Here is a 13,843-nt window from a genome sequence, read left to right as displayed (position 1 = left end):
GACCTCTTCACATCCTGTGGTGTTGCTCAATCCCTCACTCCACTTCTTCCCCTGCGCCTTCGCTGTTGAAACTACACCAGGTCGTAGCTCCCGCGAGCCTAGCGCTAGACGCCGCTCCTCTCTCCTCGTCCACTTCACCCTCCTCCAGAGCAGGACTCTCCCCAGGCGCAGCAAGCTCCTGCAGTCAAGATTCTCCCTCGTGCCTCGGACCCAGGTTTGTCGGCCCCTCCTTCCTTTTCTGTTTCCACCCTCTCCACTCTCCTTCTCTCTAGTTGTCTAAGCACCGAGTCGGGTGGTGCGCGCTCCGCCCCCATTTTCCATACAAGGGAGCGCTGGAGGGGGGGCGGGGCGGAGGGGAGGCGCTCCCGGTCCCTCTCAAAAACTGCGAGCCCACTGGGAACTCCTGAATCCGTTCAGCTCCCGCGGAGAAGCGAGAAGCCTGCATTGCCGTCGTGGGCTGAGGACAGCTAGGGGACAGCCGGGATTCGGCCCCTCCCTCCCCGTAGCGTTTTCCCGCCCGCCCAGCCCCACTCGCCAGGTAGGACCATGCTCCAGGGTCTGACCTGCGTGGACCGCGAAGGCTCTAAATTGAGTAAGAGGCGTTTAAATAATCTGTACATATGTGACCTAGCATAGATTTATTTTTACATGGGGTATGACCGCACTTTTGATTGTTGTTGTTGATTTATTTTGGCCAGTTATTCTAAAGGGAGTATTTGGGTAATTGAGGTGGGGGAGGGAGGCACGAATGGTGTAGGAGGGGGTGGATGGACAATGGGAGGGGGTGGATGGACAATGGGAAGTGACAGACTTTGATTCTCTTTGGACAGGTGGCTATGGCCTCACTGCCGACTCAGGGTCCCCCGGTCCCTGACTTAGTTTCTGGGTTGCCACAGGCGGCCTCAACTCCTGCCAACCAGAGCACAGAGGCCTCAGCGGACAATGGGTCGGTGACTGGCCCAGGCGCTCAGGCTGTCACGCCTTTCCAAAGCCTGCAGCTGGTGCATCAGCTGAAAGGGCTGATCGTGCTGCTCTACAGCATCGTGGTGGTCGTGGGGCTGGTGGGCAACTGCCTGCTGGTGTTGGTGATCGCGCGAGTGCGTCGGCTGCACAACGTGACCAACTTCCTCATCGGCAACCTGGCCTTGTCCGACGTGCTCATGTGCACCGCCTGCGTGCCGCTCACGCTGGCCTACGCTTTCGAGCCACGCGGCTGGGTGTTCGGCGGCGGCCTGTGCCACCTTGTCTTCTTCCTGCAGCCCGTCACCGTCTACGTGTCGGTGTTCACTCTCACCACCATCGCGGTGGACCGCTACGTCGTGCTCGTGCACCCGCTGCGCAGGCGCATCTCGCTGCGCCTCAGCGCCTATGCGGTGCTGGCCATCTGGGCGCTGTCCGCGGTGCTGGCGCTGCCGGCCGCCATGCACACGTACCACGTCGAGCTCAAGCCGCACCGTGTGCGCCTCTGCGAGGAATTCTGGGGGTCTCAGGAGCGCCAGCGCCAGCTCTATGCTTGGGGGCTGCTTCTCGTCACCTACCTGCTCCCCCTGCTGGTCATCCTCCTGTCTTACGTCCGGGTGTCGGTGAAGCTACGGAACCGCGTGGTGCCAGGCTGCGTAACCCAGAGCCAGGCCGACTGGGACCGTGCGCGCCGCCGCCGCACCTTCTGTCTGCTGGTGGTGGTCGTGGTGGTGTTCGCTGTGTGCTGGCTGCCGCTGCACGTCTTCAACCTGCTGCGGGACCTCGACCCGCAAGCCATCGACCCTTACGCCTTTGGGTTAGTGCAGCTGCTCTGCCACTGGCTCGCCATGAGCTCGGCTTGCTACAACCCCTTCATTTACGCCTGGCTGCACGACAGCTTCCGTGAGGAGCTGCGCAAGCTCTTGCTTGCCTGGCCCCGCAAGATCGTGCCCCACGGCCAGAGCATGACAGTCAGCGTGGTCATCTGATGCCACTGCACCGGGCCTTGCCTGGGGACCTCCATGTCCACTAGTCTCCGAGGGTGCCCACCTGAGGCCGGACTGGAGAGCTTATCCCCAGCGCCAGAGCAAATCCAATAGGTGACCAAACTTCCAGCCTAGCCCTCTTGTCCAGCTGTCTTGCTTTGTCCTTGTGTCTTTGTAAAATGTTGAGTGGGCTTTGGAGGGAGTCTTGTGCTTTGCTTGAAAGAGGCCAAGGAGAGGTGAGAGGATTTATTATTTCCTCCCTATGCCCTGAATGCCAAACAAAGCTCTTTCTCCAGGTTCATAACAGTATTTCACAACCGTGGCTGTCTTCCTCGCTTTCCCTTCTGCTTGCTCAATGGTGAGATGAAGGAACAATGGGGTTGGGATTTCAAATGGCTGCGTTGGGGTTGGTGAGGCTTTTTCCGGTTGCCTTTTAAAAAGGACTCAACTGAGCTAGAATACCTGATGTTGCTTAGTCAGTTTGAACCCATTAATTCCTAGGATTCCAGGGAAGAATTACAAGTCTGTATCTGGGATTTCAGCATTTCCTGAATAAGATCATTACACACCAAAAGGGTTTTACTTTTAATTTCACTTGAATCCATAGCGCAAAAACACTTAGAAACCACCTTTTGATAGCAAGATCTTCTGAAAGGTGGTTTCTAAGTGTTTTCCCTCCTCCTTGTCACCTAACTTCTATCTGAAAATGATAAGATGAATTAGTCACTGAAGAGATAAATAGGGATAAAGAAGAAAAGGTCCAGATCACTTAAGGAGGCATATAACTGAGGACAGACATCTATCTGTGTGTATGTTTGTGTATACACACCCAGTGTTTGCTACAAGGCAGGAACACATATATTTGATTTTCTGAATACTCAATGTAAACCATGTTCGATAGCATTCTCTAATTGCTCAGTTGCAACAGATCAACAGCTGTCATCTGATTGCTCAACACCTGCTCTGTGGTGACACACTTGGAAGACAATCAACCCAGGATACAAGGATGGGGAGACATTTACTTAAGGCCAGAACAGAAAAATAAACTGCCACCAGACCACCATCAAATACTTAATTCTTTCCAGGGTTAGAGGGACAAGTGAAGACTGTTGGGCCATGAAACCAGGCTGATAACCCTCATCTTAGCCTCCTGAGGATTCTGTAAATGAGGACAAGTACCCTGGACAAGGATCTTCACGTTGATGTTGGAGCAGTGACTGGACAGTGAGGGTGGGAGTTTTGTGAAGTGATACGTGCTATCCACCCGTCAGATCAGCCCCCATGGCATATAGGACAGGAACTAGTGCAGGAACTGCAGCAACTCAGTTATCATCTCTAAGACTCCAGTACTGCCCTAGCTCACTATACAGTAGAATCAAGCTCTCTCCTTATCTTACTCTCTGAAATGGGCTCATTCATTCATTAAAGTGTGCCCTGAAAGGAAGGGAAAGAGGAGAAAGGCTTGGGGATGACAAGGATTAAGTCCCATTACTCCAATGCCAGCAGCCATGATGGAAGAGTAAGTATTTATGGTTGGGTTAGTTAGCAATATGAGTCTTTAGTAGTTATGTGGCTAGACCTTTCCCAGCATGGGGGAAGGCAGGAAAAGTCTGGCTTGGGAGAAAGGATAGGCAGGTTAAACTTGGGAGATGCAGGTTACCTTTAGCAATGGCACAAATACTTTCAGCTTCATCTGTGGATATGGAGAACAAAGCCTATGTCACTCCCTGTTCCACATGAGCTCATTCCCCAGGCATCCCAGAGACTGGCTCCTGTGGTTCACAGCTCCATTACTTGGGAGGCTCAAGGCCAAACAGGCATTTCATGTTTCCTCAGAGCATTCTTTTGATGGGAACGCATCTAGAATGGAGGGGATGGGGGAAAGGATGGGATTCATTGGGGAGGGATCTGGTTAATTGTACTTCCTTTTTTAAAAAAAAATCTTCAAATTTATTTATTTATTTATTTTGAGAGAAATAGAGAGAGTGAGCAGGGGAGGGACAGAGAGAGAAAATCCCCAGCAGGCTCCACACTGTCAGTGCAGAACCCGATGTGGGGCTCGAACTCACAAACTGAGATCATGACCTGAGCTGAAACCATGTGTCAGATGCTTAACTGACTGAGCCACCCAGGCACCCCCACTTAATTGTACTTTCTTTGTTGGAAAGTTTAAATCACTGTTCTCAGCCTTGGCTGCTCCTAGAATCAGTTGGAGAGCTTCCAAAAAACACCAGTGCTGAGACCCTATCTCCAGAGAGTCCAATTGATTAGAGATGGAGCCTGGGCATCAGCATTTTTTCAAAGCACTTCAGGTGACTTTAATGTGCATCCAAGGTTAAGCCCCTGAAGAATTATTGTCTTTCTAATGAATCTCAGAAACATCTGAATGAAGCTTTGATTGTACCTGCCAAAGGTATTAAAAATTTGGAGTTGAATTCTGACAGGGCGTCCTATGCTACAGATGGGGAATGATACTCCTCTAGCTTTCAGACAGTATCCAATGAATCACACAGAGGCAAATCCTTATAATAATATATAAGTATTCATTCAGGTTTCCTTACAAATCTCCTATATGTAAGGCAGTGAGTGTATGCGTCCAGTTTTTTTTTAAGTATCATGATTCAACTCTAGATCATTTGCATTATAAAGTTATACACCATGAATTATTCCAAATCCTGGTTTCCAGGGTGTTAAAAAAAATTGAAGTGTTCTCTGATTAGCTTGATGTAAGTCTACATCAACTGTGAGAAGAAAGTGTCCTCATTAATTACTAGAAAAGTTGCCACCTGTTTCTATGCCTACAACTTAAGTTAAAAATTTTAACATTTACATGGACTTTATGGAGAGCCTAAAGAGGCTGGAGAATTATGTCGTGTTTATAAACATCTTTACAAATTATCCAAATTGGCTACTGAATAGCAACTAATTAATTCTTACCCTATCTGGAATCTATTTGGGACTAGTTTGACTATAAAGCAAACTGACTTTTTAGAAAATCTCTCAGGAGGCACCTGGGTGGCTCAGCTGGTGAAGCGTCCGACTTCGGTTCAGGTCATGATCTCATGGCTTGTGAGTTCAAGCCCTGCGTCGGGCTCTGTGCTGACCACTCAGAGACTGGAGCCTGCTTTGGATTCTGTATCTCCCTCTCTCTCTGACCCTCCCCTGCTTGCATTCTGTCTCTCTCTCTCAAAAATAAACATTAAAAAGTGAAAAAAAAAACCACTCTCAGAAGTGAGTCCTATAGAAATCCACTTAGCGTTGAAGTAGAAAATTTTATTTGATATAACTTAGTTAATACCACGCATCCAGTCCTCCTCCTGCAAGGAATCATACAGGCCATAAAGCTGGGAGCAGAGGCAGCCAGGTACTTAGCAGCAGCCCATTCTGAGGCTGATGGGAGGTTCTGTAATTCTCTTTGCAAGCATTGTCACCGGGCCTCACTTTTGGCAGCCCATCAATAGATTTATCTCACTAAATCAGCTGGGGAGTGTTTCAATATGCATTGGCAATGGTCACCTGGAAATAGCAACTGTGAGAGATGCTAAGGTAAAAATATCCCGATTGATGTAACCTTCCTGAATTTTTGTTCTTGTGGATCATCAGCCTGTTCTACTGGTGGTGCTAAGTTCCAGGTTTCTCGGGTTGGCTAGTTAACCCATCTCTGTCCTGTGGCTTGCATGTCTGAACATTTAGTAGTCTTGCAAATGCAAGGCATGGGGCTGACATCAAGGGGACCCAGGCAAGGGTACAGCTAGATCTGAGAGCAAACCCAGGGTCTATCCCCCACCGACAAGCGGCCAGGAGCACCTTTGTTCCCCAAAGCAGATCTTCCATGGATTTCCCTCCATTTGCTGATGTCTTTGTTGCGCAAGACGCATGTGTGACTGACTTACTGTATGAAGCTCTTCAGTCTGGGGCTTGCACTGTGTTTGATACATTGTGGGTGCTCAATAAATATCAAACTAGTACCATCTCCAGTTACGTAACCTCAGGATGGCCAGGGTCACAGTGAAAATAAATCACGTCAAGGAAAACACGCTACTCAATCCAGATTTGTCAATTCTAGCTAATTCCAGGAATGAACTGTTCATTTGGAGTCTTCTGTGACCCCTTGGTCCAAATCTCAGTAATGACAGCATTTTAATCCATGGCACCAAGCTCTCTGCTCTCCAAAACTGCATGTGCCTAAGTTGACAGGTCTATCAAAGGGAGAGTAGAGAATTTCATGATTAATTTCTATATTCATCATTAATCTGGATCATTAAAGGTTAACATTTTATTATCCACTGACACATATCACTTCGGAAATTAAAATTTTTTTTTTCAACGTTTATTTATTTTTGGGACAGAGAGAGACAGAGCATGAACGGGGGAGGGGCAGAGAGAGAGCGAGACACAGAATCGGAAGCAGGCTCCAGGCTCTGAGCCATCAGCCCAGAGCCTGACGCGGGGCTCGAACTCACAGACCGCGAGATCGTGACCTGGCTGAAGTCGGACGCTTAACCGACTGCGCCACCCAGGCGCCCCCTCACTTCGGAAATTTAAAAACACCCAACGCATGGGTCTGTAAGTCAAATTTGATCACCCAGATTCCAAAATGTTCATGACAGAGTCATGAAGATGATTTTCTGACACTTCTAAAATAAGACTTAAAAATGTATTTATGGACACTTTTCCAGCAATCCATTTATTTTGCAAAGTGAGATAAACTCTAAACAGATGTTGGACATGTGAAATATTTCTTTGGATGGATGGGTGTTGCAGACTTGCTATGTTGAAAGACTGCATTCTCAGTCTTTGCAAGTAGAAAGCCTTGTTTTGAAAATTGAGTGCTCGTATTTTTAACAGATTTCATATCTTTTCCCCCTGCTTTCCAACTCAATTCTTCTTCATTTCCTGCTCTTTATTTCTCTATTCAGCCCCTTTTCTGCTATTTCCCCATATTAACTATAATATACCTCTGATCTGAAGCTCTCTCCACTCCCGTGGAGAGCAGGTGGTGGGATTCAAGCATCCACCTTCCGGTGGGTTGGTGGGTTCGTATAAGGTGAATCATGTGGGAGAGATACTCTGGGTAATTCTGTTGCAGACGCTTCATCACATCAGCAGAGGGTTGCTCATTACATTTCCTGCCCACTGTGGGGTCTTGGAGCTCACACAATTGATCGTTTCTCAGATAAGCTCCAGGCAGAAGTGGACAACAGGATTTTGCACAGGATCTCCAGCTGGGCCCTTAATGTGGTAAATCTCACAGAGAGCTCTCAAGAGGGACCTAACAATGAAAGGTCACATGTGTTTCATTTTGATGTTTGGGGCTGGAGCAAGGAAAGCTGAGCCAGAAAAAGCAAAGGGCAGTCTCCTCTTTTAAGTATTCCTTGCCTCCCTCCCTCAGCTCTCAAAAAACCCTCTTCCTGACTTGCTGATGACTAAATCCCACAGTCCCAGAACTCATCTCCTCCTTCTGGAGTGACATCTAAAGATGAATGGAAAGCTACTCCCTCCCTCCTACCCCCATTCACTCAGTATCTCCAGGTAATGAAAAAAAAAAAAAATCCTTTTGAGCTGGAAAAATCAAATACAAATTTCAGGCCCCAGCTCTAGGTTAGAAGTCAGGCGCTGGGCTTCTTCCCTAGCCCGGAACACCACAGTCACCCTTGGGTCTTTATCTTAGGAGGATGGCCCTGTCACCTGGGGAGGGGGTGCAGGGTTGCAGCATAGCATGCCCTGGGGCGGTCAGGTTGGTGGCCTGGCCTTGTGGGGGGTGGAGCCACTGGGTGGGGCAAGTCCTTCCCAGGCCCCATCTGCACTGCAGACGCTGGGGCACACTGACCTCCTCATTTTCACAAAAAAGACCCAAGCACAGGCACAGGTGGAAAACGAGAGAACATGTAAGTGCCTTCGACGGCCATAACGGTTTCTTTAGAACAAGTCTCTTTATTCCTATTTCCTTCCTACCCTAGTCTCCTCCAGCAAAGCCCCCTTTCTTTCTGTGATATAACTGCAGAGCTTGGGGCATTTTCATATCAACATGACTTTCTGGGAGATGGAAACCTTCTTAAGGGCCTCTTCTGAGACTGATAATAAGCAATTGTCATCACATGCAGCTGAGCCAAAGCCTCAAGACCTGGCCAAAGCACAGGTCCTTCTGCCTGACCGAGCCGCGGGAAATTGGGCTTCCTGAGGACACCCAAGGGCCTATCGTCTCGCACATCAGGTGGGGTCTGTGAGCTGCACCAGCACATCCGTGGGCTGCACTAGTGCCTTCCACCCTGGCAAGGGTGGATTGGCTCGGGGGGACCAGGTGAGTGTCCGTGGCCTGGCTGCTGGGGTCCTTCTTTCTCCCACCCCACGGGGGTGCTTTCAGAGGCTCAGAGGCAGTCACCAGCGACTCCCTCTGCATCCACATGGGCAGCAGCACGCAGTCCCTGCACCATGGGACTAACTTCTGGCCCTCTACCACCGGCTCCTGTGCCGCTAACCTTGGCCTAGGTCCCCAAATTCCAGCGCTGGGTGCCCAGCACCTTCCTGTGCTATCTCGTGGTCCTCCAGACAAGTGATCACGCAGTGTCTGGGTTTCAGCTTCCTGGTCTCGCGGTGGATCTCCATCGGAGTTCGTGGCCGCTCTGCAGCGGAGCCACGCGCTGGGGGCGCTCATGGGGCCGCGCGCCTCTGTTGCAGACCCCGTCGTGGCCAACAGCGCCGGACCTAGACCACGGGCCTGCCATGGCCGACGCCGTGGTGGCCTCCCTGTCGCCTCTCGTAGCGTCTCACCGTCCTCTCAGCCCCTCGGTGCGCAAGGCCCGGACCGGCCACCGCGCGCCCCCAGGCGGAGCGCGGGCTCACTGCAGCTGCTCGTCCCGGTCGCCTGCGGCGTCCCTCGCCCCTGCTCTCAGCCTCGGAGCGTCTTTCACCCGCACCAGAGCTGGGAGGGAGCCTCACGACCGACGCTCTTTCACTGTCCTGCAACTGCTCTGCCCCTGGCACCCCTCGCACCCGCGCCAACCCCATGCTCTCCAGTTCTCGCCCAACTCCGGGTCTTGTCTTCGGTCTCCATCGTCTGCCTCTCACTCTTCTACTCCCCGAAGCAGGGGAGGCCAAGGCCATGCCCTGCATCTCGTCCCCGCCCCGACTCCGTTGCTTTCTCCGCGCCCCAGCCCCTGGACACTGCGGCGTGCGCTGCCTGAAGGGGGGCGCGTATGGATGGGGGCGCTGCAGGGCAGGGGGTCTAGGCGCCCGGGAGCTTCTGCGCTCCTGCTCCCGCCGGCCCAGTGAGGTGCCTTCGAGGTTCTTCCTGAGGTTTCGGCATTGGTGAGGAGCATGGATAGGATGCACTCAGGCAGTCCTTGGGCAGCAACTCTTGCCTTGGGCAGCTGTCCAGCCCGGGCATGGAGAAGGCATACTTTGGGGCTTCTCTCCACGGCAGGTTCTGGTGCCTTGCTCTAAGTGATCCACACTTAGTTTCTTAGATAACTCTTGATCACTGTGGAAACATCTGGTTTCCAAGGAAGAAACCTGGAGTGTCCGTGTGGCTGAGCCCTTGACTGCAGGGCAAGCAGGCGGGCATCGGCAGTTCGTTGGGTGGTTGGCGGGGAGGGGGGGGGGAGGGGGGTGTTTTCCGGGTGCTGCTTGGAGAGCGCTAGGCTCCCCATCCTGCTTCCCACATGATTGTGTCACTTGAGTCGATTGCCTATCTCTAAGTGGGAAGTAACAGGAAATCACTTAAATTGTGTATTGGGGACTCCAGTGATCCCATCCTTCCTGCTGGTGGAAATAGTGGGAACTGGGGCGGGGGTGGGCGGGGGGGGTGGGTAGTGCAAAGAGGGAGGAAGCTGATTCGCAGGGCCAGAGGAGGAGTTGGACCTGGGTGGCCTCTCCAGTGGCTCACCTGGAGCAGTGGGTTTGGTTGTTTTTCCTGGGTAAGCCAGCAGGGCAGCTCCCAGCTAGGTCTTCGTGTTGGGAGCTGAGGTTCACAACCTGCCAGAACACACTTCATGTTTTTGTAGAAGAGATGGGGTCAGCTGGTGGAACAAAGCTAGCCCAGGGGAAAAAAAAAATCACCTGTTGGCCCACCGCTCTAGGAAGTTGTTGATCTAAAGCTAGGCTTCTTGCTGAATGAAGGACCTCTGGCATTTAGATTGTTTTTAAATATTCATTTTTTTTTCAACGTTTACTTATTTTTGGGACAGAGAGAGACAGAGCATGAATGGGGGAGGGGCAGAGAGAGAGGGAGACACAGAATCGGAAACAGGCTCCAGGCTCTGAGCCATCAGCCCAGAGCCCGACGCGGGGCTCGAACTCACGGACCGCGAGATCGTGACCTGGCTGAAGTCGGACGCTTAACCGACTGCGCCACCCAGGCGCCCCAATATTCATTTATTTTTGATAGAGAGAGAGAGAGAGAGAGAGAGAGAGGCAGAGAGAGACACAGAATCCGAAGCAGGCTCCAGGCTCTGAGCTATCAGCACAGAGCCCGACACAGGGCTTGAACCCATGAACTGTGAGATCATGACCCTAACTGACTGAGCCACCCAGGCGTCCCTAGATTTTTTTTTTTTTAATTACAAAATCAACAAATCTTTTACTTTAAAAGACTGATAGGTGAAAATTTCCCACTCATCTCTCCTAGGGGTTATTAATAGTTTGTGCTTGGGGCACCTGGGTGGCTCAGTTGGTTGAGCATCTGACATTGGCTCAGGTCACGATCTCACAGTTTGTAAGCTTGAGCCCCGCATTGGGTTTGGTGCTGTCGGTGCAGAGCCAGCTTCAGATCTTCTGTTCCCCTCTCTGTCCCTCCCCTGCTCCTGCTCACATGCTCCCTCTCAAAAAATGAATAAAAAACATTTAAAAAAATGGTTTATGCTTTTGTTTCCAGATTCTACCAGGAGCACACATATATTCAGGATATATTTTACAACAATGGGATTAAACTGTATGCAATGTTTTATAATTTACTCCCCCTCCCCTTAAAATTATACCAAGGATGGCCTTTAATATTGGGACATAGGGATGGCCCTCATTCTAGGCTGAAGAGGAGTCTGTGGTCTGAATGTACCACTGTGTAGCCATTTTTCAGCCAGCGAGTGGCATTGGTTGGAGAAATGATTCCAGGACTTAGAAGGGCTCCCAGAGCTCCACAGGAATGCAGAGCAGTTTGAATTCACTGGAATCACAGGTATTGAGATGCTGCTCCTTTGTGGTGTGGGGGCAGGGTGAGGGGATGATTCTTTGTGGAGCCTTCCCATTGACTGATACCATCTGAGTGGGTTGTAGGAATCTTGGCTCCCAACACAAAGGCCTTGGCTGTTTCTCCTTGGCTGTTTCCAGACCCTGCTCATCACCTGATTGTGGCTGGTGCCACCCTGGCTGTTCCTTGGCAAACAATAGCTGGTGTTTACAGTGACACCCTGACAACCCAGGCTATGATTTTCCCAGGAGTTGGGAAAGGCGGGGGGGGGGGTCCCTCTTGTAGTGTTGAATCCACAAAGGTCAAAGGCCCATGGGGAGTCAAGTACTTCACCCTTTTTGACCACAGGTGTTTCAACCAGGTCCTAACACAGTTGAGGAGGGTTTATTGATAAAGGGCCTGTTTACAAAGGGGAGGGTGAGGTATAGGGAAGTAGGAGGAATGTGGGTAACCAGCAGCCAGTGGAAGCAGAGGGGCTGTTACCATCCCTGATTTCAGGAACATCCCTGAGGATGGAGGGGAGAGTTTGCTGAAACTCCAAAGGCCAGAGTCATTGAGCGAAGACCATCTTGGAGGAGGGCTAGAGTCAGCCCAAGTGTCTCCACAGATTGGGAGCCAGGGAGAAGGCAAGTTGACAAGAAACTGGAATACTGCCCAGACATGCCTGTCACAAAAGTGCTATATAAGGAAGTGCCACGCAAGTTCAGTGGAGGCGGAGATATTCACATTTGGCCTTCGTGATGAAAGAAGCCTTTGTGAACGAGGTGGCGTTTGAGCCAGACTTCGAAAGGTACCTGGGATTGTAAGCAACGGAGAGAATAATGGCAGGAAAGCATGCTATGGGCCAGGGAAGAGCGTTAGTAAAGGGACCCAGGTGGGAAAGGGTGATGTTCAGTGAAAGGTGCTAAGTGTGCTTATAAGGATGATGAAAGATGGGTTGGCTGAAGCTAGAGCCGGGGAGATTCATATAATACCAGCAACATTCAGGGCATCTGGGTGGTTCAGTTGGTTAGGTGTCCCACTCTTGATTTTGGCTCAGGTCATGATCTCACTGTTCGTGACATCGAACCCTGTGTTGGGCTCTGCACTGAGCACGGAGCCTGCTTGGGATCCTCTCTCTCCCTGCCCCTCCCTCGCTCTCTCTCTCAAAATAAATAAGTAAACATGAAAAAAATGATGTACTGCCAGCTATGTTTGTTGAATTCTTACTCTGTGCTGGGTACCTTCCATTACATCAATTATTTCCCAACTTAGGGAGTAGTTATTCTCATTATTATTCTTAATTTACAGCTAGGCAACCAGACATTTAGGGAAGTCAAATAACTTGCTAAGGTGTCCCGGTTAGTAATTGGTGGAGCTGGGATCTGAATTCCAAAGCCTGCATCCCTATCCATGTAATATCCTAACTTGAATTTTTCAACCTAAGGAGTCTGGACTGTTTGGGAGGTAGTAGGGAGTCACTGAAGGTTTAGAATGAGTGGGAGATTAAAAAATGTACTCTAGGACGCAACACTGACAACAGGAAAAGTGTGGGTTAGGGAGAGACAGGAGGCAGAGAGATGAGTAAGAGAATCCTTAACATCATCTGGCAGAGGGAGAATAGGGATCAGAACTGGGGCGGTTCAAGTGAGAGGGGGAAGAGACAACAGGTGAGAAAGGGCTCTTGAGAGGAATTGACATCAGATCTCTGCATGTCTTCTCAGATCAGATGTTTCCTCTTTGCCCTATTTACATTAGGAAGAAAAGGTACAGTATGGGATCTACACCATAGGCACTTCGTCCCTGCCTCAATCAGGAATGCTTTCTGTAGAAAGTAAGAGAATACCCAACTAACCAAAAGGATTAATCTTGAGGACCTTTATTGTCTGACTCAAAAAGAAGTCTGGAGGCAAGCAGTTTGCAGACTGGTCCTCAAACCTTTTACCCAGAAAGGACTTACGTCCCAACACAAAGTACTTAAAACATCACACAAGTCCTTCGGCAACAACCCCAAATGAAAATTTCTTGTTGGCCTCATTCCTTGCACCTCTTCCCCCTGGTGTTCAGTCTCCAAACTATTAAGTGATCAGCTTCTTTCCTTCAAGACTAGCGTCACATCTCGTTATTGCTTTCTTCTGGGGAGTCTCCTCAACTTAATCCTTTAGCGATTTGTGCTAGTTTGCTAGGGCTGTGTGTTAGTCAGCTCAGACTGCCCTAACAAAATACCAGAGACTGGGGGGCTTAGACAACATGAATTTATTTCTCACAGTTCTAGAGGTTGGAAGTTCAAGATCAAGGGGTCAGAAAATTTAGTTGTTGTTTTGTTTTGTTTTGTTTTCCTGAGGCCTCTCTCCTTGACTTGCCGATGGCTGTCTTCTTATACGGTGCCCTCACATGGCCTTTTCTGTGTGTGTATCCTTGGCATCTCTTCCTTTCCTTATAAGGACACCAGTCCTGGATTAAGGTGTCACCCTGATGATCTCATTTAATTCTTTCTAAAGGCCCTGTCTCTGAATACAGTCACATTAGAGGTTAGGGCTTCAGCATATGAATTGAGGTAGGGGGCATAATTCAATCTGTAACACTCCCCAACTCCTACTTACCTTGGAGTTCTTCTGAACATATTAAAAAACTTCTGGGATGCTTGGGTGGCTCAGTGGGTGAAGCATCGGACTTCAGGTCATGATCTCACAACTTGTGAGTTCGAGCCCCACGTCAGGCTCTGTGCTGACAG

The 13,843-nt window shown here is 50.0% G+C and overlaps 1 protein-coding gene across 1 annotated transcript; it reads left to right on the top strand.

Annotated features, from left to right (window-relative positions):
- Positions 1-401: 401 nt before the first annotated feature.
- On the top strand, positions 402-3,967 carry PRLHR (prolactin releasing hormone receptor). The gene is made up of 2 exons (XM_045439102.1): positions 402-538; positions 831-3,967. Exon 2 carries the CDS (start codon positions 837-839, stop codon positions 1,947-1,949), a length of 1,113 nt encoding a protein of 370 aa, XP_045295058.1. The 5' UTR covers positions 402-538; positions 831-836; the 3' UTR covers positions 1,950-3,967.
- The last annotated feature ends 9,876 nt before the right edge of the window (positions 3,968-13,843 follow it).

This window comes from Leopardus geoffroyi, chromosome D2 (genome assembly GCF_018350155.1).
Source record: "Leopardus geoffroyi isolate Oge1 chromosome D2, O.geoffroyi_Oge1_pat1.0, whole genome shotgun sequence".
NCBI classification, from domain to species: Eukaryota; Metazoa; Chordata; class Mammalia; order Carnivora; family Felidae; genus Leopardus; species Leopardus geoffroyi.
This window is presented reverse-complemented; position numbering and strand designations above follow the sequence as displayed.

Excerpts from the sequence above, each read along its gene's own strand:
- PRLHR (XM_045439102.1), top strand. The coding sequence starts at position 837 with ATGGCCTCACTGCCGACTCAGGGTCCCCCGGTCCCTGACTTAGTTTCT.